The sequence below is a fragment of the Nansenia antarctica genome (assembly GCF_963989245.1).
Source record: "Nansenia antarctica genome assembly, chromosome: 3".
NCBI classification, from domain to species: domain Eukaryota; kingdom Metazoa; phylum Chordata; class Actinopteri; order Argentiniformes; family Microstomatidae; genus Nansenia; species Nansenia antarctica.
The window spans coordinates 29,227,633-29,254,489 of NC_137688.1; the positions used below are offsets into that span (position 1 = coordinate 29,227,633).

Genomic DNA, 26,857 nt, shown 5'->3' on the forward strand with positions numbered 1-26,857 from the left:
CCAGGGCCATTGATAGAAGGAAAAACCTTCTCCTATCACCTTCTTCTAAAACCTAGTTCTTTTTTTTGGGGGGGGGGAGAAACAGAGAAATAGTACAAGGGGGGCAATAGAAGTTCGTAGGGACACAATAGAGGGGAAAGCGGGTGTCTTTAGGAGACGTAGTGCTGAGGGGCAGAAGATGTCTCAGGAGGAGCAGTTAAGGTGTAACCTGAAGAGATGGGTCTTCAGTCTACGACGGAAGATGGGTAGTGACTCTGCCGTTCTGACAGCCGTGGGGAGCTCATTCCGCCAGCGGGGAGCCAATGTTGTGAAGAGACGTGATCGGGCAGCACGACTGCTGTGTAGAGGTGGTGGGGCCAGTCGGCCAGCCGAGGTGGAGGAGCGGAGTGAGCGGGCTGGAGTTTGGGGGGTTACCATTTCCTTCAGGTAGGCAGGGGCTGTCCCTTTAGCTGCCTGGTATGCAAGCACCAGGGTCTTGAATCTGATGCGAGCTGCTATCGGGAGCCAGTGCAGGGTGCGAAGGAGAGGGGTGACATGAGAGTATTTGGGGAGGTTGAATACCAGCCGGGCAGCAGCATTCTGGATGAGCTGCAGAGGTCTAATGGCGAAAGCGGGGAGCCCAGCCAGGAGTACGTTGCAGTAATCCAGGCGGGAGATGTCCAGTGCCTGGGTCAAGAGTTGCGCTGCCTCTCTGGTGAGGAATGGTTGTATCCTTCTGATGTTGTAGAGGAAGAATCTGCAGGAGCGAGCCGTTGCTGCAATGTTCTCCGCACAGGATAGTCGGTTGTCCAGGATCAGGCTGTCAGGGAGGGGGTTACAGTAGAGTTCTCTACTGTGATAGATAAGTCTTGGAGAGGGCAGGCTTTCCCGGGGATGAAGAGGAGCTCGGTCTTGTTAAGATTGAGCTTGAGATGGTGGTCAGCCATCCATGTTGAAATGTCAGCGAGACATGCAGAGATACGGGTTGCCACGTGTAGATCAGACGGGGGGAAGGACAGGAAGAGTTGAGTGTCGTCTGCGTAGCTATGGTAGGAGAGCCCATGTGAGGGGATTACCGAGCCAAGAGACTTGGTGTAGAGAGAGAAAAGTAGGGGCCCTAGGACAGAGTCCTGGGGTACCCCAGTGGAGAGGGTTTGTGGAGAAGACAGCGATTCTCTCCAGGTCACCTGGTAGGAGCGGCCCGCCAGGTAGGAAGAAAACCAGGAGTGTGCGGTGCCAGAGATGCCCAGTTCTGAGAGGATGGAGAGAAGGATCTGGTGATTGACTGTGACGAAGGCAGCAGACAGGTCCAGGAGAATGAGAATGGAGGAGAGGGAGGAAGCTTGAGCAGAGTGGAGGGCTTCCGTGACAGCAAGGAGCGCAGTCTCAGTGGAGTGCCCAGCCTTGAAGCCGGATTGGTGGGGGTCTAAGTGTTCCATCTTCCGGAGATAGTCAGTCAGTTGTTTAGATGCCGCGCGTTCAAGGGTTTTGGAAGAGAAGGAGAAGGGATACAGGTCTGTAATTGTGGACAGATGATGGGTCAAGGGTAGGTTTCTTGAGGAGAGGTTTGACTCTGGCTATTTTGAAGGCCGCTGGGACAGATCCTGTGGATAGGGAGGAGTTGATTAGGGTGGTAAGGTAAGGAAGGATGTCGGCGGAAATGGATTGGAGAAGATGCCTATTGATTTTTGCTAACCCTGTGTTGCGTGGTGGTGTGTTCAGACCACTGTCCCCGGACCTCATCGGTTATACAAAGGTGGTGGCAGTGCTACCCGCTAGTAGGACCCAGTGATCGGTTCTTCCTGATCAAGGGAGGTTCTGGTTTATTTCATATCTATCTATCTATCTATCTATCTATCTATCTATCTATCTATCTATCTATCTATCTGTGATGAACCTCGTAGCCTCCTTAATTAGATTGATGAGCTGCACCTGGACCCGCTCATGACTCTGTTTTAGACTCTGGGGAGATCAATAAATAGACAGAGCCAGGAGCTGAGCAGGTCTCTAGGGGAGCGGCCAAGTAACGCGTACTACTGCCAAATACGTAGTTTGTGACTGGACAGATTAACAGTCGTTGCTAAACGCTCTGCACACCTTTAGGGGGGTGGCGAAACCAGTCCACTGCACAGTCAGTACCGTCAGAGTAGGAGGGGTCTTAGTGTGATTATTTTGGGGTGGGCTGTGTGATAGCCGTGTTTTTCGGTTCTTCCTGATCAAGGGAGGTTATGGTTTATTTCATATCTATCTATCTATCTATCTATATCTATCTTTTTTTTTTTTTCATGGCTTATCTAAGCATACATCCTAAACTAAAATACATGCTCAATGGAGATGCTTTAGTCTACTCTGTTTCTGTCCCATAGTGTATCCTTTTAATTTGTTACCAAAGACACATGTGCATATTTAGATTTTTTTTTATTTTTACAAATTAGGCTATATAGGTACAATATCTTTATCATGTCTTGTGACATTTTTATAAATAGGCCTATGCCTATTTGTTAAGTCTTTGGTAAGAAATTAAAATGATGAGCCTATGGCCCCAGGCCTCAGCATAGATTACTTTTTCCTGCTATGACTTGTGGATAGATGATTCACTAGTTAAACATTTGTTGTAAATCGCTTTGAGTTTGGATAAAGGCGTCTGCTAAATGTCAGAATGTTTGCTGTGAACAAAACGGATGTTGTCAACAACAATATCTCAACGTAGGCCTATATTTAATTATATAAATACATTGTCTACCTTTCGTTCCAATATGTGTGATTCTGATGCCTATGCTTTGCTGCCGCGCTTCGCTCCACTTGATCACAGGATCTAACAACCTTCATGCAACTGAAAGGCGTGACCCCACGATGCACGTATCGGTTTTCATCATTTGGATAGGGGTAACAACAGCGAACCAAAACGAATCGGAGCAGCATATTTGAAGTGACACCGGTAATAGATTGTCTTTGTCTTCAATGTCATGCTTTACAACAACAACAAAAACCTCAATGGTCCTCAATGGTAGTTCTGGACAGGGGCTAGTCATTGAGAGACAGGAGACTGATGGAGAGTGACAGGGTACAGGAGTGAGTGACACGCGGGCGGACTTGACGAACCGCAACACAGCTGGTGTCTAAAGACAGTTGGCTTTGACGGAGAGAACACACACCCTTCCAAGCTCCCACAAGCACTCAAAACTGCTGCTGGAAAAACACACCTCTGAGGTGTCTGTGTGTGCGTGCGTGCATGTGTGTGTATTTGAAAATCAGAAGAAGTATGTGTCTGTCTACCATTATGTTTCAGGGAGCATAGCAGTAATGCGATTGATTTACGGATTTTACCTATACTTCATAAGACCCTGTAGCAAAGCATGTTCTCTATATCGATCGAGGAAATCATATAGCCCTTAGATAGGAAACGCATAACACTTTATCAGACAGCCCTTTTATGAATGTCACGCAAATAATACATCTGCCAAAAAAGTTGCTGAGTTGCAGAGGATAGGACCGTTTAGGCGAAGCTGACTCACACACTGCACCAGATTCGCTACTATTTGCCTCGTACGTGCCCTTTCCTCATTATGCATTTCCATTACTTAAATAGCCTATATAGGTTCATGAACATTTAAACCGACACTGCTCCCTTTTTCCATTGATTCTGGGAGGTTTCTCCCCACTCAAACAGTAATTTCATGCAGTTGCCGATGGCGTAAATTATGTTGTGACAGAATAAATGCTGGCTAAAGCGCTGGGCTATTACACAAGGCTGTGTTGTGATGAATTCAAAAATACTATGATGAAAGGATAGGGACATATATTGAGGAAAAGAGAAATTCAGATAATCAAAGAGCTAGATATGAAGGTAGTTAACACCAACAAATTGTGTCTCCTAGTGGACTATGCCGGCATCACATGTAGGCCTCATGATGTACTTCGTAACATAAAAAAAGAACTACTAGTTAAGAGGATTTATAGATACTCAACATGCTTTGTTAATAATATAAGATGACAACTTTTATTTATATATCTTTACACTGTTGAAAATAAATGGGAGTACGATATCATAGTAAAATCTCTCACAGAGAAACAACAACAAAAAACATGGGGGTTATCCCACATTGATACACACATAGAACACATTACAAAGACATTCAGGTGAGCATGAACTCATTGGACTACCACATACACTGCACATACAAATAACACAAGGATACAACGCTCTCAACAGAGGACACACTGTCACCCAAAACAGTCCACATACTTCCAACAGCTGCCATTCCGTACATGAAAATTGAAAAAGGGAAAACACTACATTTGTTCCCCACCCCGTGTCTGCACAGGGCACCATCACTACACCAAAGCAGCAACCAACAATGGACAGATTCCACACAAGCCAAAAATACTTAACAGGCCACAACATAAGCAAACAACATAAGTAACACTAAGCACATAATGTTACTGTATGATGCTGCAGGCTTTTATGGAAACACAACATCTTATCAGCAGGTATGGTGGAATAGTATAAACTCTTGGCACTTTGTTACTGTGACATGGTAGAAATGCGGTATTAACTGTACTGTTGAAGGTAAACACTAAGGCTGGTTATATACCTGGGCATAGAACAACAGAATTGCTGTGGAGAATAGTATCAACCTTGTTCACAATTGTGGGCTGTAACTGATGAGCTGTGAAATTTGAAAATGAAATACATGTACAGTATGTTACACAGAAAAAAGAGAAAACTCTTTGTCATGACAGTCTACATGTTCAAGCTATTTAAAATGGCTGCATGGGCATTTTTTTACGGTTATATAAGTGTACTTTTATCATGTAGATACATCTGCAGTTCAAGGAAATGTTTCCAGATAAAAATTAAGCTATTTGCACTATTCTACTTTATTTACATAATTGGCTAGATCATTGATAGAATGAACCTAATGTACAACGATAAATCTGTTTCACCATGAACACACAGAATATTTGAGTATTTCCATTAATTTACTTATGGCTCTATGCTTACTGAGGATCCAGCCCCTTCATAATTATAAATGACATAATTATACAAAAATATGCACTGCAATTAGGTGACCAGATGACGGAAATTACCTATTTCAACATACAGTATTGAAAAAATATGGCTGTCATATCGGTTTGAAGTGTATCTTCCATGAAATGTTCTCTTTTCGGGTTTGGTTCGATATAATGCTTCTTTTGAGCAAATACTATGAGTAATACTCTGAATATAAACACATTTACAATATATTCAACATTCTGATAATTCTACTATACATGTGTGGTTTCACCTTTAGAAGTAGTTATACATTAACAATATACTGTACAGTGCATGCCATTTTACCGTGTCGATGTTTAGTGAGTTATTGTAAATTGGCCATCATGAATTGAGCATCATCTTCACTCAGTCTTTTCAAGTAAGACAACACTGGGCCAATGATGTCCTTACATCCAACTTTCATTGATGACACGTTCAAAGTAAAATGACAGTTAGTTATAGCAGTGCACAATACTGAAGTACTTTATAACAATAATGCTCCCCTCTGGGAGAGTGGCCTACACACATGGGTGTTGCTGATGATGTTGCACCACGTATAGTTCAGCAAAGAAGACTATGTGACCTGGCTAATTCCAGACACATTGTAATACTGTTCATCCCTGACAACCAAACAGGAGTGCTCCCACTGTTTTCTGGTCAATTATTATTGAGCTTCTCCCATCAAAGATTGACTTCAACTAATTCATGTCTTTGTGTCTGTCTGAAGCAGTCACCCCCCAGAGAACACATCTAGGGAGTATCAGTCACTTGGCCCTAGAACATGACCTCCTCACAGCTTCCGTAATCGCTCTCCACCATGTCTGAGCTGTCGTAGCTGCGGGGGTTAGTGCTACGTGACGTCACCTCAGGCCTAGCCTGGGCGGGGTTGCTGCAGTCAGCGTAAGAGGGCTGCGCCACACTCAGACGCATGCTGAGTCGCCGGTAGCCCCCTGAAACGTTGTCCATGCTGCGTGCGTGCTGAGTGGGGTAGTAACTGATGGCAGTGTACTCGTTAGGGCACTGGGAGCTGGGGAGTGGTAGGCCATCAGGCCCTAGGAAGTCATCTAGGTTCTGGTTGCTGTAGCAGGGGGGGAGGGGTGCACGGCGGTCACAGCGCTCCAGAGGGAAAGGGAAACCTCCGAAGCGAGAGTTCCTACGAGAGTTCCTAAGTTCCACGGCGGTCACGGTGGGGTAGGTGTCCTCCACGATGTCAAACTGGGGGAACTCCTGGACAGTTGGGCGTCCGTAGTAGTCAGGGTCAGCAGGGTACACTGTAAACACAGAGAAAAAGAAACCTCCATCATTATTCTTATTCATAGTCCAAAATTCCTTAGGCTGCAAACTGTTTTACGTCACAACAGTACAAAGGAGTCCTTGTTATCTTAGAGGTCAACACATACATTGTCATGAATAATTCATTAGCTATTTGGTATCTAGAGAATGATGCTACAGGAGCTGTGTGACTTTTGAGTACTATGTATTGAGTATGATACTGTGTGAATAAATGTATAAGTAGCCCCAAGTATTCCCCATTGAATTGATCTAAAGATGGATGAAAAACTTTGCTTTGTAAGTTACTGATCATTCCAGGTTCAATCAACCACAATCGCTTTCCCTTCGACTCTTTCATCTGTCATGAAAATCAATATCAGTTTTTAGTGTAGGCCAGAAACAGACCATAAAGTGCAGAGCGTTAATGTATTAACATTAACTCACCTTCATAATCCATCTCCCAATTGTTTTTCCTGATGGACTCGTTGTCCGAGCTGGAAGGGGGCCGGGGGGGGAGGTTGGGGGCTACGCTGCACACAACAGGCCCCTGCATCTTGGCGGTGGAGGCCCCTAACTGAGACCCCAAGTCCACCTGGCTGCGAGGCCTGAGGGAGCGGAACGGACTGTGGAGGTCCAGATCATTCCCAAAACCAACCATGGTACTCATCTCGATGGGGTGCATTTCCTGGTTGTCGGCCATGATGCTCTTGGCGAGATTGGGCTGGAAGTAACCATTGGAGTCCTGAACGCACACCGGCTTCTTCTTCTTTTGTCGTACGTAGCGTTTCCGGACGCAGACGAAGACGGCAACCAGGAAGATTACGCCCAGAATGCTGGCACAGATCTCCATGACCTCCACATAGCCCAGGGTGGGTGAGACTTGGGGCAATGGATCGCAGTGGATGGATCCCTGAGAGAACTTACAGTCATACCCACCTGGACAAGGGTTAGACGAGCAGGCATCTACATGGTTCTGGCACCTATAGAGTATTGTGAGAGGAGGGTAGTAGCAGAAGTCAGTTCAATGTAAAAATGCTGTAGAACACAAATAAACTGCTGCCGTAATAACTGAAAATGGTTTGAATAATGTATTCGTTAACATGTTTCCCATGGTTTTCTGTTTAAACCATGGGTAAGGTTAATTGGCTTACATGGTGAGAAATAATGCAGTCTAATGCACACTATGTGGCAAAACGTATGTAATACAGGCATGCTGTGTGGCTAAAACACGTAATCCAGAATTATGCTTCCTTTCATATATAGTACACCCACCGCTTCATATGAGTACAATACATTCTCATACCTCTTATAAAAGAGGTAGCTTGACCCCAATGGGACTTCCTAGATCAATAAAGGCTGAATATATCTCTGGGAAAAAACTTGCAAATGCTAATTCCTTTCTACATTCAACCTCTGAAAGCAAATGGAATATCAGTGTGTTATATTATATATACTTGGGTGTTTGTGAGCCATACCTGTTTCCACCAATTTGCTCCAGACAGTTGCAGATGTAACCTTCAGTCTTTGGCACACACACCTCCCCGTGGGCGCAGGGAAGGGATGCGCAGGGGTTGTTGGCCAGTTCACAGTGGGATCCAAAGAACTGCGCCGGACATCTGCAGTGCAGCTCTGGAGGGTAAATAAATGAGATGGAAAAAAAAACTCAGATCAATGTAACACTTCATATAATACTGGTGGTATTCTAATGAGCGATACCAAATATTCCAAAGTAACATAGGCCCACTGTATCATAGGATGACGTTTTTTTTTAAGAAGTTGGGTTAGAACGCTTTCTATGAGACAGACACATATAACGCCGTATACTGTAAGTCATTATAGGCATACAGTATATAATGTCTTATAATGTGTTCTTGATATATCATAATATGTTATGCCTGTATAAGTATTTGGTCTATAAGTAAAGTGTTATTGGAAGTTTGTCAGGCCATCTCATTTAGTTAAACAATAGTTGTATAGGTTTAGTAATATTTTAAGGGATTTAAAGCAGATTAAAGTCAGATTTAAAAAATCAGATAACTTGTTGGGAAATTTTTGTTTTTTGACATATTGGTGCTTTTATATTCATTACAAAATGTTCATGGATGAGATTCCCAAAAGTGTTATAATACTAAGATCACTTTAATCTCTTTTAGACTATGGACATGAAGATGATATTAGTACCATGAAGATTTCAGTAATCAGTTGCCCTCTTGTTCAACTTTGCCGAAAGGGAATTACCTACTTAGCTATGAAGCCTTTTCTACTGTAATTCCTACAGTTCTTATTGTTGAAGGGAATTACATTTTTACAATACTTATACTGTAGGTACAGTACACCTACTGTAAAGAACTGTAAATAGTCAAGTAAAGAAATATCTGCAGAGACTTTTTGCAAAGCTTTAGGCTTTGTTGAATTCCTCCAAATACAAGGTATATTATGACGAGCCTCTTGTGTGCTATCCACCTTGCCAGAGCAAAAAAAAGATTATGACTACCAGAGTCCTGAAATCTTGCAATGACATTTCAAAACATTCAAGAATATTTTCTCTCATTTTTTAAAAAATCTCTCCTTTACAGCTGCAGCGTGCTTATCGTAGCCATGTAATGTGGCAGTCAAACGGAAATGTTTGAATGCCTTTTACAATGCACCATTCTGACAAAATGGACAATTCAGGCCTCCAATCTTCCTTTGGAGCAATCCTTTGCCTTCCTCTGTCTATTTAGTTAGGCGGTGCATTCAGTGAATAATATACAATAGAGTATTAATTTGATGATGGAAATTGACCTCCCTTTTTAAATAACCATGTCTCAGACTTTACATAACCATGTCTCAAGAGTTATGTAACCAAGTCCAAATCACAATTCCTGGTAAAGTTGATTTGTTTGTGCTTTTCCTCCAGCCAGACAGTGACATCTGATTTAAACCCTCAGCTTCAGTCTGGATTGAAGTGATTATTATTATCATTAGTGATTTAAACTCGCAAAACCCGACCTCCAGGTGGAACATAGAGTACATTGACACCTCACCTGCATTTGAATCCTCCTCACAGGCACCCCCGTTCTGACAGGGGTTATTGGAAGCGCAGCTGTCCAATCGTGGACAACAATCATACACCCCGAATACCCTCCTCGTCCCCGGACCCGCCCACTCCTCATCGTGGTCCGTTCTGATTGGCTCCCCGTTCAACTCCAAGCCCTCCATGCATCCCACGAAGCCTTGCGTGAGGTCTCTAGCGGAGACGGGAGTAGGGGCAGCAAAGAGCAGGGCTCCATGGGGCGGTGTCATATGACAGGGGTCGGAGAGGGCAACGGACACTGGGTGGATGTGGTCTAGGGTCAGTCTGAGGACCGTGGTGTTGACCTCCAGGAGGACATGGTGCCAGCGTCCATCTGCCACGGGGGAGGTCCTCACGTGAAGGGTACCCGGGAGGATGTTTCCACAGCTGTACTTGAACTCCAGTTCTCCATTGGTCAGCTGTGGAGGCAATGGGCAGGAAGAACATCAGACTAGTCCCAGTTAAACTCTCCTGGTCACAACTCACTCATAGCTTAATTACAATGTAAAGATTATGTTTATTTGTTTAAAGAATAAAGAACCAGATGTACAGTATGGAACATGTGTTGGTACTGTAGGAGTACTGTTACTTTTGTGTATAATTTCCAGGGATGAAGAACACATTTTTGTCTGTAAACTGGCTTCTGGGAGATACCATGGGAATAGTTTTCTTATTCTTTTCTTTTATTTTACATTTTTTTACCACAGAGGACTTGAGGAAAGTAAGTAAAAGAGCTGGTGCTCCAGGGAAATACAGCACCTTCATCCCAAGGCTATAGTGTCAGAGTGCGAAGTCATTCTGAAAACAAGACCATCAGCATCCGACCCCAGGTTATTGCCACTTCAGCATTCCGACAATGAATACATTAAGCTGTTTTTCCTTTCATATATGAACATGTTTACTTTATGTATTGGCTACCTCCTCTCCTCACCCTTTTTTCATAAATAATACATGGTGTGTGCGTATCTTTCAAATTGGCAAGCATTACATAGATGTATCTAGCATGCATTATTAAACCCTGATGTGCTCTGCACTAGGCACTTAATTGCCGCAGCAGAATCTTCAGAGGTTCTTTTTCTTTTTTCTCAGAGGCTGAAGTAGCACAGAGTTAGCTGCTCAGCATTCAGGATTCAACCCTTGGGTATTGGTGCTTTTGCTTTTCTCAGCACTGCTTTTTCTGTTTTGTGTATACTACTCATGTGGATACTGAGTCCTCAGTATGCAGGGTTACATCCACAAAACACTGTGTACATCATGGTGGCTCCCCACGTGTCGTTTTAGAGGATGTAAGATAGTAAGTCATATTATCTGTCCATTGTGGTCCTCTGTGGCTCAGTTGGTAGAGCATGGCGCTAACAACGCTTAGGTTGTGGGTTCGGTTCCTGCTGGGACCATCTATACTGAAAAATGTATGCACTTACTGCAGTGTATACGTTGCTTTGGATAACAGCATCAGCTAAATGGCATATATTATTATTGTTTGACCTCAGAGTCTCTGGTAATGCATGTAATGGAATGAATCACCCTCAAGTGATGATGATAAATGATAAAAATCTACATATATACAATGGAATAATACACAGTATAATGCTTGGAATGGAATGAGGAATGGTATCAAACACCATTCCTCATTCCATTCCATGATACCATTTCTCATTCCATTCCATGTATTACAATGTATTTCTACCTCCAAAATATCCCTCATACTGTAACTGTGCATGGTGTATTTAAGCAATTAGACACAAATAAATAAATAAAGTCACAGTTGAGGGGAGTTGTCAGGCCCGACACACGATAAAGCACAGACAGTGCCTTATTGCTTTTATACAACGGTTAAACAACAAAACTGAGAATTCTGACAAGTAAGCAACTTTATTTATTTTGTGATATATTGTGGTGGTTTCTGTACTCAGAAATATAGTTCTCAAAACAACTACGTCAAGGAAACGTGATAAACAAATATTTGTAACTTGAGTAGCCTATTTGTGCAGGGATATGGTGCAATGTATATATTTGTGCAATGTATATGGTAAACAGGTAAAACGCATCATATCTGTTACTTTATCAGGGAAAAAAGCACGGCTTCGAAAGCCTCTCAGAAAATCACAATGCTTGTTCTGATCAAACCGTTGTATAAATCCAATCATATGCTAATGAGTAAGTTTTGTTATAAGGACATCACCGCAGGGAACAGGAAACGTTGCACCTTGTCTAAGATTAAAGACCGAAGTTCTGCAGTTGTTGAATAGATCGCTCGCAGCTTGATGTTTCACCATTGACCTGACATGGTAATGAATTCCTTTTCCTTCTGTGTTGTGTGGAAACAGAACACTTCAAACACTTTGGGCCCGCTGTACTGTAGCAGATGGACCTGACGTGAATTAACTCCTGTTATGGAAAAACCTAATTACCCCCACGATCAATGTGCACGCTCTGACTGGGAGCATTAAAGGGTATCTCCCTCACCATTTCCATCATGTCTGGGATCCTTTTCCCTTGATAATAATATATCTAAGCTGTCAGTATTCAGAAAGGCGAGCGCTTTTCTTTTACTGACAAGTCACCTTTTATTTTCTCAGCCTTGTCACAGGCGCTTTTGTTCAAATGGTAAGAATTTCCATTTCAAAGTTACTTGTGAATGCATGACAAGGAATTAGCCGGTGAATAGGTCCAAACTTAATTTCAATTCTCAGGAGTTTCTTAAGAGATGCATTCCCCTTAAACATTAAATATTTAAGATTTGGGAGTGGATAAGGTTAGGTAAACAGATATTGTGCCATGTATCATCTCAAACCCTCTGTGAAGTGAGAGGAGAGAATGGACAAGGGAATTCTTGAATGACCATGTTCAAAAAATCTTTTTGAAGACATTTTTTAATAATATTGACCCAGGTGCTTGCCAAGATCCAAACCCCAGAGGTAACTGTGAAAAAAGTGAATGGTACTTTTGATGTTTTAAAGCGTCAAATATGTTTATATTCTATCATGGTGTGTGAATGTCGCACGCATGAGGAATCTACTTGGTAGGTCAGGCCTTCTATCTAACCATGCACTGAGGGTTTATGTCTCAAAATATACAATAATTCCATATTCACTTTAATCCTTGATTCAAACAACAACAAAGCGGTCACCCCACCACCTTTTCTGGTAAACAGCTCAGGGATGTTACGGGAGGAATCTCAAATTCATAGACAGAGTGAGATTGACCATCCATGAGATAAAAAATGAACGTTTTAACCATATTTGGAAGCTATACCGTGTGTGTTTACAATTATATTATTTATAAGCTTATATTTTGGGTTCAGGGGCCTCATTTATAAAAAAAATACTTGAACGTCATCTTTAGGCTAACTTGCACGTAAGCACATTTTTCTAAATGGACGTAAGCATTATTTATAAAACAGGCTGCCCTTGTTTAAAATTGCGTACGTTTGTCACGCCCTGTGATAGCGGCTCAATTAGAGCGGCTGAATTAAGCCAAGTGCTATGATATAGGGTAGGCGTTCGCCTGGAAGCGGGAGAGGGCAGAGAAGGGTGGCTTCTCGGTAAGTTGCATTTGTAACATTTGATCATGACAACTAACCAGGCAAATGCTTATACTGTAATAATATAATATGGTCTCATTTTTATCAGGTGACAGGGGCTATCCATTGAAAACAAGGCTGTTCACTCCCTTTGCGAAGCCCCAGACACCGGAGGAAATCCGGTATAATTTAGCGCATGGCCGGGCAAGGTCCGTTGTGGAGCGCACTATAGGCATGTTGAAGTGGAGATGGCGTTGCCTTGACAGCTCCGGAGGGATATAAACAGGGGTGCACATAACCTTTTGGGGCCAGTGCTCAGAGGAGCACCGAGGGATGCTGCTTGGTGCTCCCCGAGCTCGCGAGTCACGACCAGTCCCACAGGATGGATAAAAAAGGGATACATGGATAACGACATTTATTCATAAATAAAGATGAACGTACAAATGATTGTGTGCAAAACAAAATAAACAAATGCAAAATCAAATGACTGCTCTTTAAGCATGAAAGTCTGTCAGACTCCTTTAAACACAATGAAATCAACTGACATCTCTTTAAGCACTGCTCTGTTCTGTAAACACTGAAATCAACTTTTCAACAAAAAGTTACAGCCTAAGCATTTATTTATGCTACAAGCTTAATCATCTTCATCACTGCTCTCTTGACTGCTGTTAATACTGTCCTCAATTTATTTCAACCATGGTAGAGGATGTTGTAGGGCAGGCTATCACTTTAAATAGCTCATTATTTTGATTGTGCAACAAAGTCTTTTTTTTTCTTTTTTCTAATAGAATTCCCAACCATATCCTGGGTCAGGGGTCTATGTGCGATAATGAAGCTGTAAAACAAACGTCTGAACGTTTGAAAGCTTCAGAGAAAAGAAACGCTAAGTCCCTTGGTGTTGTTTTTCCTTTTAGCGACGAGTCGTTCGGGACTGAATTTTCACGTGGCGGCGCCGCGGCGTGATAACCGTGCGATACGCGATACGCGGAATGAAAGTACGATTTACGATACTTTCCGAATGTTTTCGTGAGGGGAGTCGCCGTGGTCGTCGTCGGTCGACTGTTGTGATGGATTACTCGTCGGGGACGGCAAATAGTTACTTAGTGGGGCTTGCAGTGATGCAGCAGTCAGGAGTCAGCAGTTGGATTTTGAGGAAGTAAATTCCTCTCCCAGCGCTTCCAGCTGTTGGTGCGCAAGAGCGCGTTCATGCGGCTGATCTGCCGCGCACGATGCATTTTGGCGACGCATGCGCACTGGCGCACCAGTTATGTGCACCCCTGGATATAAAGGAAGACTGAAATACAATCATAAACATCAGTTCCCTTTAAATCTTGAATTAAACTCATTTTCTCGGCTGATAACAACATCGTTAATTTTATTACGAGCCACTTTCACTTCGCATGAATTACAGTAAGCATTTACGTGTTTGAGTGTGGCTCACATGCCTGTAATAACTCTGCATAACCAGTAGGTAATGTGCGTACGTGAAGTCAAGACCTGACGTAGAGCTACGATTGTTTCCACGGTCAAATTGACTCATCATCTTTCTACGTATGCCACGGGTAAGATCAAATTTGATCCAAAGTACTTTCTATAAATGAGGCCCCAGATGTGGTAAGTTGAACTAAGCCCATGAAGCATTTATAAACTATATTCTTCAAGAATCAATGGCATACATATCATTTTTGCTGTCCAAAAATGGATGCAGTCTACCAATGCATTAAAATCACTACTTCCACCTACTGCAGGGGAGGCTGGTCGAGGCAGAAATCTGAGAACAAGCTCATTGTAATACATGGCATGGAATGTGGATGGTATCAAACATGTACAATCTCTCCTCCCATTCCATGCATTACGATGAGCCCGTCCTCCAATATCTACCTCCACCAGCCTCCCCTGACCTACTGTAACACAACAGTAAAGTCAAAGGTCCAAATCTAGACTGCCTTTCATAGTAAACCCACAGCTAGGCTCCTCAGTGTACCCCAGCAAGAATTGATATAAAGGAGATAATAATATTATAACATGGAGACAGTAGATCTACTCGTCACAACAAGGCGCCAAGGTAAAAGTGCATTGATGGACAGATTATGCTCAAAGGGTGAACAACGTGATAACAAACCAGTAACATTAGCCCTATAATCTGCGTCGGAATGTCCCCTTCCGGATTAACGTGGCTGTGATATGCAATCAGGCATTTTAGATACGTCCTTAATCACATATCTATAGAGAGACGTGCCAAAGCAAAGAGCATATTACGCTTTTTCATCTACTGTCATAATGCAGTGGGACTTAACCTGGCCCATACTGTATAATATCATGGCCATCATCCCCAGTTTACACTACTAGAATTCATTCCATACCATCTCTTCTTCCCTCGATTGTTTCTGAAAAATAGATTTAGTTCTCTTTCCAGTTACCTGGTAAGGTAAAGGTTACAATATATTTTATTAAGGCTACCTTCAAGGTTCCCCAGTCAGTGGCATTGGTGGTCATGATGACACCGTGGTGCTGAAGGGTCCTGATGCGTAGGGAGAGGCGGAGGTTCTGATTCTCCTCTCCCATGTGGTGGAGGTATCTGAGGTACCCTTGTCCGTCAAATCTTATAGCCGACTCTGAAGTAAAAGAGAACAAAGTGTAGTTATGTATCTTTTTGTATGGTTTCACCAAAAACATGTCAGTCACGACAAACCATAGTATACACTTCCTCTTCAGTTTGTTAATCCCAAACTTTATTTAGCAAACTCCCTCTCTACTATAACCAAACACACATTTTTAAGTCCACGGGGCCTAATTTGTTTGTTTGATTGTTGTTTGTTTGATTAAGCAGATATTTAAAGACAGAATCTATTGAGGCCCCAACAAATGGAAAAACAACCTGAAATTCCTCCAGTGTACTGTATCTCCAGCCTCAGATTTTCCCAGGAGCTTTCCTAATGATTTTTGGTTTGTTTGTTAGGGCTTAAGATTTTGCCAATATAGTCAAAATACAGAGGTGATAACCTCCTTCAATGGAGTGCTTTCAGTAAATATGTCTGCCAGGCAAACAGTCACAGGGGCCCAAAACATGCAGATAATGACTGCCCTGGAGGTCCCCTGCCCTCTGTACCTGTTAATCCCCCCAGGAATGTGACGTTAGATCTCAGAGTGGGTCGTATGGGTAGGCGCCTACCGTTACAGGAGCAGACGCTCTCCCAGGAATGCTGCGGGGTGATGAAGCCGGTTCGGGCCGTGGTGTAGTGGCTGACTCTATCCCTGCTCATGATGACCGAGTTCCTGCAGCCTCTAGAAGGGCATCTGGTTCCTCTGCATCCATTGTGATGGACTTTGAGAACATTCAGGCCCAAGTTTTCCTCTATGTCCGAGATGATACCTGTGAGACGGTTGGTAGGTAGAGGCTCCACAGCGCCACCGTGTGGCCTCCATAGCAGCAAGGCCTCCAGGGAATTGGGTTCCTGCTGCAGGCTAACCAGGTGGAGGTCCTGCCTGGCTATGTTCAAGGCCGTGCTGAGACTGCGCTGGAGGTCTCTCCAGTAGTCGCCCAGGAACTCCTCTGGGGAGAGGCCAGCCAGCTGCAGGGTGAGCCCAGAGTCCAGGGCCCGCTGGGTGGGCGCCCACACAGAGACCCGCACTCCAGCCCAAACGGTGAACTTCCCATCGGAGACGCTTATGTTGAGGGAGTAGAGGCCAGTCTCCAAATCTTCAGCTGCCCAGATCTTACCATCCACCATGTCCACAGAGAAACGTTCCCCGACCGGGGACTCTGAGACCAGCTTGTAGGAGAGGACGTCGTGGAGATCTTGGTCAGAGGCGTGGAGCTTGCCGATGACGCGGTTAGAGAAGGTGCTGCCTGTGTTCTTGGTGATGAAGACTTCTAAGGGCATCACAGAGGGTGGGTACTTGCTTTGCTCTGTAACATTGATCTTCACCACACAGATGGAGGAGAGTGGAGGGTGGCCGCTGTCTGTGACCTAGCACAAAAATATGAATATTACATCAAATACAATATCATCTGCATCATTTAGTTTGCCCAGTCTGACTAATGTTTGGAGTTATTCCAGAAGTTCCAATGCTAACATATACTACTACTTCGACCATGGTATAACGACCTTCATACCTCCCACACACTATTAGGTTCTATATCGGAAGGAAGCCTTACTTGTATTTTCAACAGGTGCTGTGGCTTCACTCTCTTCCTCAAAGGAGAGGAGATGGACAGCAGGCCTCCCTGGTCAATGTGGAAGCTACGGTCCTCGTTCCCAGACACAATGTGGAAAGAGAATGGTGGTCCATTCTGAGGTGTGTCTCTGTCTGTAACAACCAGCTGTAGGACACTGCTACCAACGGCTTCACCCTCCTGTGAAAGAATTTAATTAATTTAATTAATTTAATTAATTTAATTAATTTAATTTAAAGAACATGCAGTACTGTCATTCGTCAATATACAAAAGAGTCCTAGCATCAGACTTTCTCCCATCAAATGATCCAGAAGCGGCTGTGACTCTGGAGGAAGAGCCGGCGTCTAATGATCGCAAAGTTCGGCGGTTCGATCTCTGGCTGTCCACGTGTTGAGGTGTCCTTGGGCAAGACCCTGAAGCCCAAATTGCTCCCAATGAGCAGGTCGGGACCTTGCATGGTAGCTTGCTGCCATTGGTGTGTGAATGTCTGTATTTGAGAGGCCATTGTAAAGCACTTTGGACGCTATATAAGTGCAGTCCATTTACAAACCCAGAGGGGCTTTAAAGCAGTGGATTCTATTCATTTTACGACCTTTAAAAAACTTTATTATCTCTTCTGAAAATCAGGGTGAGGCTCTCAATGCTTGGATGAGCGGAAGAATTTATCATTTTGGCACAACAATTCCACCTTTCCTGGGATTGTTCCATTTCAGCTGCTGACACACCTGGGACAGCTAGTTGAAACAGCCAAAAAGTTGGCAGACCTATGCCTAATTGTTAGTGACCACCTCCATCTAGCCAAATAACTCTGGCGCATGCAGGTAGGACAGAGACATTGACAGAGACTCGGAAAGTGGAGGTAAATTGTCTGTAAAAATGTATTTTCAAGTCAGCAGAGTTGGCCCTGTAATTAGAGTAGATGAAACAGGCAGAGCAAATACCACACCACGGATAAATGGCATGGGAGCCAATCCATAGCTGGATGATTGGTTTCTCAACGTGTGTGTGTGTGTGTGTGAGAGAGAGAGAGAGAGAGAGAGAGAGAGAGAGAGAGAGAGAGAAGCCTAGGATAGTGCATGTTAGCATGCTGTTGATGTAGACGGCTCCCGAAGGAATAGCTATCGTTTACCTGAAGGACCAGCCTGTGGTTGACCTGGGAGAAGACGGGCGGGTTGTCGTTGACGTCGGACACGGTCACGGTCACTTGCACGGCGGTGGACAAGGGAGGGCTGCCTTCGTCTGCAGCTTGTATGGTCAGGGAGTAGTGAGTTGTCTGTGAGAAAAGCAGAGAGAGTAGTGAGTTATCTGTGAGAAAAGCAGAGAGAGTAGTGAGTTATCTGTGAGAAAAGCAGAGAGTAGTGTGTTATCTGTGAGAAAAGCAGAGAGAGTAGTGAGTTATCTGTGAGAAAAGCAGAGAGAGTAGTGAGTTATCTGTGAGAAAAGCAGAGAGAGTAGTGAGTTATCAGTGAGAAAAGCAGAGAGAGTAGTGAGTTATCTGTGAGAAAAGCAGAGAGAGTAGTGAGTTATCTGTGAGAAAAGCAGAGAGAGTAGTGAGTTATCTGTGAGAAAAGCAGAGAGAGTAGTGAGTTATCTGTGAGAAAAGCAGAGAGTAGTGTGTTATCTGTGAGAAAAGCAGAGAGTAGTGAGTTATCTGTGAGAAAAGCAGAGAGAGTAGTGAGTTATCTGTGAGAAAAGCAGAGTAGTGAGTTATCTGTGAGAAAAGCAGAGAGTAGTGAGTTATCTGTGAGAAAAGCAGAGAGAGTAGTGAGTTATCTGTGAGAAAAGCAGAGAGAGTAGTGAGTTATCTGTGAGAAAAGCAGAGAGAGTAGTGAGTTATCTGTGAGAAAAGCAGAGACAAAAGCAGAGAAAGTTTAGTAGTAAGGTCGACAATTGTCATGAAGTGTGCAAAAACCTGATTAAACAATATCACTTGAGCCAGTATAATGCTATCATAGACAGTATATTAACCCTAATATCATAACAACGGTCAGAAGGTTTTCCTAACCACAGAAAGCCCCACGTCATTATTGGTCAGGTGGTCAGGGAAAAGTCCTGGCCAAAATCAGAACCACTATTGTCATATTGTTGAAAAGTGACCTTACACTGTAAATGTTCACTTTAATGGGGTTCAGAACACAAAATAATTGGGACTCAAGGAGACAATATCCAGCCCAGTATGCACTTTGAGGAGACAGGGGCAGAAAAAGACAACCCCACACCATCCTACCCATGTGGAACCACCATACATGTCACCCCCCCTCCCCCCAAACCAACAAACATTACCCTCACCTCCTCCCTGTCCAGCGCCGTCCTGATAGATATCTCCCCGCTACGCGGATCAATGATGAACTGCTGTTGCCCGTTGCCACTGACGAGTGTGTAACGGATGAGGTTGTTCGATGGGCCATCCAGGTCAGTGGCAGTTACCTTGGGGGGGGGGGGGAGGTTGAGAAGAGAAGAGAAGAGTAAACATGAGGTGCTGCTGCTCTTTTATTCAAAAGAAATACTGCGCATATGCTTTCCCTCTGCACAATGAATGTGTTCAGTCTGTGACTTCTGATGAACATGTTCTACCAGTCAGTGGTGGCCAGCGCAGTGCTGTAGGCGCTAGTAAGAGCAGTGCTGTATGCGGTAGTAAGCGCAGTGCTGTAGGCGCTAGTAAGAGCAGTGCTGTATGCGGTAGTAAGAGCAGTGCTGTATGCGGTAGTAAGGGAAGTGCTGTCTGCGGTAGTAAGCGCAGTGCTGTATGCGGTAGTAAGGGCAGTGCTGTATGCGGTAGTAAGCGCAGTGCTGTATGCGGTAGTAAGCGCAGTGCTGTATGCGGTAGTAAGCGCAGTGCTGTATGCGGTAGTAAGGGCAGTGCTGTATGCGGTAGTAAGGGCAGTGCTGTATGCGGTAGTAAGGGCAGTGCTGTATGCGGTAGTAAGGGCAGTGCTGTATGCGGTAGTAAGAGCAGTGCTGTATGCGGTAGTAAGGGCAGTGCTGTATGCGGTAGTAAGAGCAGTGCTGTATGCGGTAGTAAGAGCACTGCTGTATGCGCTAGTAAGAGCAGTGCTGTATGCGCTAGTAAGAGCAGTGCTGTATGCGCTAGTAAGAGCAGTGCTGTATGCGGTAGTAAGAGCAGTGCTGTATGCGGTAGTAAGGGCAGTGCTGTATGCGGTAGTAAGCGCAGTGCTGTAGGCGCTAGTAAGGGCAGTGCTGTATGCGGTAGTAAGAGCAGTGCTGTATGCGGTAGTAAGCGCAGTGCTGTATGCGGTAGTAAGGGCAGTGCTGTATGCGGTAGTAAGCGCAGTGCTGTATGCGGTAGTAAGGGCAGTGCTGTATGCGGTAGTAAGCGCACTGCTGTATGCGGTAGTAAGCGCAGTGCTGTATGCGGTAGTAAGAGCAGTGCTGTATGCGGTAGTAAGAGCAGTGCTGTATGCGGTAGTAAGAGCAGAGCTGTATGCGGTAGTAAGAGCAGTGCTGTATGCGGTAGTAAGGGCAGTGCTGTATGCGGTAGTAAGGGCAGTGCTGTATGCGGTAGTAAGGGCAGTGCTGTATGCGGTAGTAAGAGCAGTGCTGTATGCGGTTGTAAGAGCAGTGCTGTATGCGGTAGTAAGGGCAGTGCTGTATGCGGTAGTAAGCGCAGTGCTGTATGCGGTAGTAAGAGCAGTGCTGTATGCGGTAGTAAGGGCAGTGCTGTATGCGGTAGTAAGGGCAGTGCTGTATGCGGTAGTAAGAGCAGTGCTGTATGGGGTAGTAAGGGCAGTGCTGTATGCGGTAGTAAGCGCAGTGCTGTATGCGGTAGTAAGGGCAGTGCTGTATGGGGTAGTAAGGGCAGTGCTGTATGCGGTAGTAAGCGTAGTGCTGTATGGGGTAGTAAGCGCAGTGCGGTATGCGGTAGTAAGCGTAGTGCTGTATGGGGTAGTAAGCGCAGTGCGGTATGCGGTAGTAAGCTGGGGGGCAGCATCAAGGCTGAGTAAGCTTATAAGGACAGCTGGTTCTGTCCTCCATGTCACCCGGGACACAGTGGAGGAGGTGGCCAAAAGGAGGAAAAGGTCCTTTAGCAACAGACTATTAGGAACACGTTGAACACGTTGCACTAAGGAGATCTTTTCTGCCTGCCACAATAACACTCCTCGTCCAGCTGGCTGGGTTGTGATGAGTCTAGGGGATGTTAAATCATACTGGACTGTTGTTAGGCTACTCCATATGTGACTTTATTAAGAATGTATTATGGCAGTGGAACTTAAATTGCGTTTTAGGGGATTGGAACCTTATTGCCCCCGAGGGGATTGGATGTATCCTTGCCATTTTTATTTTTATTTTTTCTTACTATCCTTTTTCTGTATTTCCTTTAATGCTATATGTAAAGCACTTTGAATTGCCCCTGTTGTATGAAATGTGTTAAACTTACCTTGCCTTGCCTATGTTTATTTTTTTATTTTATTATTTACTATTATTCAATTGTCATTTTATTTTGTTGTTTGTGGTGTGAGCTGCTGTAATGCCTATCTATCTATCTATCTATCTATCTATCTATCTATCTATCTATCTCTCTATCCATCTATCTATCTATCTATCTATCTATCTATCTATCTATCTATCTATCTATCTATCCACTCCAACAAGGCCTGCGCTCTCTTGTGTCATCACCCCATGGTTTGATTTGTTGCACTTCAAAATCTCCAAATATTTGAGTAAAGAAAAAGTGTTAGCACTTTTAATGCAACTTAAGATATTCCTGTATCTTCAAGTCTATAATAGTGATTCACCAATAAGTAAACATTATTATCATTCATGTCTGACTGATGACGGTCAGCCAGCCTTGTTAGTAATCAGACTGCAGATCAGATCAGTCAGGTTCACTCTGTTGTCAATGAACCCAGTGAATGATGTCATCCCTGGTTGGTCAGTGATAGGTGAGATATGCTGCCAATGATACCTGCATCACAAGGCCCCCGGGGGTCAGATCCTCCGAGATCTCGGCAGCGTAGTCCCCTTGGCCAAACACGGGTGGATTGTCATTGACGTCGGTGATGTTGATAATAACCATGGTGATGTCACTAAGAGTTGACTTGCCTCTCGTCCCTTCCACAGACAAGTAGTATTCATGGCAGAGCTCAAAGTCCAGAGGGCCGTCCACAGACAGAACACCTGCAACACAAATAACAATGTGCTACAATATTTGTACATACCAGATTTTTTGGGCACATTGCACATACCACCTTTGATATAGCCACTACTTATACATCTCTACATACCATACTGTACATAGCTACCTTAACTGTACATAGCTCATAACTGTATATACCTCAGATGCTAAACTGCATTTCGTTGTCTGGTACTTGTGCTCTGCAATGACAACAAAGAAAAGATTGAATCTAATCTAATCTAATCTAATCTAATATGGCATTGGTTTCTGATTGAGGTGTTTCTTTTTCACTCTTTTAGGAACAGAAACAGCCGTAGGGGACAAAGGAGGGAATGTTTTATGTCCCCTTCCCTTTTGAAGACCAGAAATTGTGTTCATTGTTCCTAAGATGAACAGGCGGTGCGGGCAGTACTGAAGTTGTAAAAGAGAATCAGGGGGGATGTCAGGATCAGGATGGTGGATTTGATCATATGGGGACAATTTTTGCATCCCCACAGTGTCAGTGACTTCAGTGTCAGTGACTTGGTAAAAAATGTCATTTCGTGTCATCATGCCCCCTCGCCCATGTCATCAAGCCCCACAGTATTTTACTCAATACGCGCAAAAATAAATGTTATAAAATGACATAAGGGATGGAAAGGGGGGATGGCAGTTTTAGAAGGGGGATGATTTTTACCGTTTTTATTTCAGGGGGGATGCCATCCCCCCTCGACTCGAGTGCTGGGTGCGGTTGCTACAGTATTTAGAGCAAGGAGCATTATTTTGTATGAGATGGATAATATATTCTTCTAAATAAAAAGTGACATTGTCCATAGCAGGCAGGTATTTACAGTAATGCAGTGCAGGCCATAGATATGGGTCTGGCTGCTAGTCCACAATAGACATACAGTATACATAACAATTAGGCTCATTACTTTTCATAGGTTTACCAAAGCTACAAAGTGCACTACTATGTAACCACAAATGTAATCTAGTATGTGAAAGTGAGCATTTCAACACTGCAGGAAGAACGATCTGTATTCTCATCAGTACCTCCCATATTAATAGCAATGTCACAATGGCAGTCACCACAAAACCCAAGCCGGTTCCCTCTTAGTGAATCAGATCACACACTTCGCCAAGTCCCTTTTTATAAATGATATTATTCACAGCTACAGTCCAGCTGTTTGTAGTATAACAGCATCAGAGAGACCCGTCACTGCTCTTATCTGTAGAAGGCTGACTGCTGTGGAAATGGTTGATATTAAACAGACATGAAAACAAACACACCAGAGAGAGTGTGTGTGTGTGTGTGTGTGTGTGTGTGTGTGTGTGTGTGTGTGTGTGTGTGTGTGTGTGTGCGCGTGTGCGTGTCGTGGGGTATTAATTACGTTCTCTCTCTCTCACACACATTCTCTTTCTCTCTCACTCACTCTCTTTCCCGCTCTCCCTCTCCCTTTCTTTCTTCCTTTCTCTCTATGTGTTTGCTACTGAAAAAGCCACTTGAAATGGCATACAAGAGTTCTTAGGCTGCCTGCCAGTCTGGTTAGTAACACACTTCATTAAGATAAAACAAGATGGCACAGTGCAATCATAACCACCAGCATTTTTCCAAACCCATCACGTTTCAACAAGTGCAATATTGCACAGGTGAGATTGTCTTTTCATGTATTTGCTCGATCAAGAGCTTTGTTCTACCAGATAGTGACTTTTTACACAACACCCTCCTACCATGGTTGGATCAGTCCTGTGCTATAGATTGTCTCATTCCAAACACGCACAGAATTATGTGCATCAGAATTCTGAGAACAAGAAAGGGGACAGCTATTTGTCACTGTCAACGTAAATGACTCCCTCCTCTTCTCTCTCAAGTACCGTGAGTGTGAAATAGATCTCCCTTTGGTTCATTCACCGTGATGGGCTCTTGAAGCTCTCAGATTTGGATCATTAGTTACAAAAGATTCTGTCGCAGTGTGAGACAAAATGTGCTATTACAACTCACGCTTAAAGATTGTGTATGGGTGTCAGGTGCACTGAAAAGTGTGTTCAATAAGCTTAAAGTGTGAAACAGCATTCAAAATAATTCACTTTCAATGTCACGTTGGAATGTTGAGTTCTATTTCTCACATTACACTTCCTTTGGAAAGAGAGAGAGAGAGAGAGAGAGAGAAAGAGAGAGAGAAAGAGAGAGAGAGAGAGAGAGACAGAGAGAGAGTGAGAAAGAGAGAGAGAGAGAGAGACCAGAGAATCACAATCAATAGATGAGCCTAGTGCTTTATAAACACATTTTGTATTGCCCCCAAAACAAACACTAAACATAAAAAACAGATTTTTGTACATGATTATGTCTTACCAGTTTCTGGGTGCAGTTGGAATCTCCTATCCTCGTTGCCAGATATGATGGTGTAGACTATGGGTTCAGTGGCCGAGCCATCTCTGGCGAGAGCGGACACACTGATCACCTCCTTCCCCACTGCAGTGGATTCTGGTATCTGGGCAGTGTACTCTGAGCTCAGGAAGACCGGCTGATAGTCGCTGAGGTCGACCACGTGGACCGTCACTGTGGCGATGGAGTACAGGTGTCGGGGGAGACCACGGTCAGTTGCTTTGACCTTGAGTTCAAAGGTAGACCTGGTGTCAGCGGTCAGAGACCTCTCCAATCTCAGGATCCCTGAGAACTCGTCGAGAGAGAAGTAGCCGCTGTCGTCCCCCAGGAGAGAATACTTCACCTCAGAGTTGATACCTGAGGGACAGAATAATAATATATCATTATCAGTCTGGTTTCACACCAGTTTAATTTACTTCCAAAGAATTATGAGTCAGTAAATCATGATATACTGTAGCTAAGGGTGCTGTAGTTACTATATCTAAAATGCAGATATACAGTCATATATACAGTCATGTCAAAAAGGACACCATATGAAAACATTTGTCTTTTTCAACATATTTAAAATGTACATTAAGTACATGCATCTACCATCAGAAATGTGCAAGGAGGAAGGAAACTTGCAAAAACTAAGACTTAAGTTTGCCAGAGAACACCTAGACAAACCATGTGAACAATGTGCTTTGGACAGATAAATCCAAAGTTGAATTATTTGGGCTCAGTAACAAAAGACATGTTTGACGCACCTCATACCAACTGTGAAGCATGGGGGTGGAAATGTCATGGTTTGGGGCTGCTTTGCTGCAGCAAGGCCTGGCCAGCTCACCATCATAGAATCCACTATGAATTCTTTATTGTATCAGAGGGTGCTTGAGGAATGTGTGAGACCATCTGTCCAAATATTGAAGCTGAAGTGGATGTGGACCATGCAACATGACAATGACCCAAAACATTCCAGTAAATCCAACAAGGAATGGCTCAAAAGAAAGAGATGGAGAGTTCTGGAACGGCCAAGTCAAAGCCCGGATCTTAATCCTATTGCGAGTGTCCTTGAGAGTGTCCTAACGTCTAATTTTTGTTAATTAAGTGATAACAAAGTTACATTTTCATTGTTTTTGTTTCAATTACATCACCTTTACCTATAGATATTGAAAGAAGATCAAATGTTGATATGTCCATATTTCTTAAAAAAGTAAATATTAACTAAATATTTGATGGGGTGTTCTCATTTTGTCACATGACTGTAGGCTTGGTAAAGACAGCACCCTTAGCTATATCATTAGCTATATCATTTAATGTTTGCGGGGAACAATACTGAACATGACAAATTTAACAACTGATAATACACATGGCTTGTATATGGTTTGGGTGGTAAAGACTAGAAGCAAGTTCTAGAAGAAGAAGAAGAAGAAGAAGAAGAAGACAAGGAGGTAGAGGTGAAAACACCCAGCCGGGGAATAATAGACAGAGACATGTTCCTGCACATCCACAGGAGTGGCCTGTTCTACCCCTAATGATGTCTCTCTCCCTGTGAATCACTGATCCAAATCCCAGATCAAACACAACACACCTACGCTATTACTACACAGCTGGTCTGTCAGGGAGAAAAAATGGGGAGCCACTCAGTTGGCTTGGCACTCTGTGCTCGGACATGTTATTAACCTTTATTAAGGATCAGTGATATCACACAGGCACACTGATGTGTACATTGGAGAGGCAGGTGAGAAAAGGTGTCATAACATGCTGTGATTAGGGGTCTCTCTCTACGGCGGGATGACGTACCAGTATCAGGGTCCTTGGCGTAGATGACTGTGATGGGCGTCCTGACCGTGGTGTTGTCGAACACGGTCACCTCGTAGTGGTTGCTGGAGAAGCGGGGCGGGTTGTCATTCATATCCTTGATCAAGAGGTGGATGTCGGCCTGACAGGAGCGACCACCGCCATCAGTAGCCTTGACAACCAGATCATATTCTGTATCCTTCTCCCGGTCCAGTACAGCCAGGGTGAACAACTCTCCTGCCACAAACAGTCGGAGATGATTAGATAGTGATGGGGAACAGAGTCAGAGATGATTAGATAGTGATGGGGAACAGAGGCATTCTGGTCCCACTGTAAACGAGGGAACATTTCTAAGGAGTAATGGAGCCATCACAAAATAACATTTTACGCAAAAATGTCTTTGTGGATAGTGACCTCGGTCTACAGTAGTTGTATTTGTGGTGGTAAAAGCAATACAAACCATACATATCAAAATAGCAGTAAGATGAGACAGAAGTTACACTGTAAATATGTTAAAAATAAACATTTGCCAAAAGG

At 43.8% G+C, this 26,857-nt stretch overlaps 1 protein-coding gene across 1 annotated transcript in view; it reads right to left on the bottom strand.

Annotated features, from left to right (window-relative positions):
• Positions 1 to 5,788: 5,788 nt before the first annotated feature.
• Positions 5,789 to 26,857, bottom strand: part of fat2 (FAT atypical cadherin 2) — a gene marked incomplete at both ends in the record, with an annotated part of 39,162 nt that continues 18,093 nt past the window's right edge. The window contains 12 exons of the mRNA XM_080527145.1: positions 5,789 to 6,285; positions 6,731 to 7,266; positions 7,762 to 7,915; positions 9,313 to 9,760; positions 15,325 to 15,479; positions 16,037 to 16,835; positions 17,024 to 17,221; positions 18,172 to 18,315; positions 19,332 to 19,469; positions 21,967 to 22,178; positions 24,509 to 24,898; positions 26,324 to 26,557. Coding sequence (XP_080383271.1) covers positions 5,789 to 6,285; positions 6,731 to 7,266; positions 7,762 to 7,915; positions 9,313 to 9,760; positions 15,325 to 15,479; positions 16,037 to 16,835; positions 17,024 to 17,221; positions 18,172 to 18,315; positions 19,332 to 19,469; positions 21,967 to 22,178; positions 24,509 to 24,898; positions 26,324 to 26,557 — 3,905 coding nt within the window. The remainder of the gene's footprint in view (positions 6,286 to 6,730; positions 7,267 to 7,761; positions 7,916 to 9,312; positions 9,761 to 15,324; positions 15,480 to 16,036; positions 16,836 to 17,023; positions 17,222 to 18,171; positions 18,316 to 19,331; positions 19,470 to 21,966; positions 22,179 to 24,508; positions 24,899 to 26,323; positions 26,558 to 26,857) is intronic.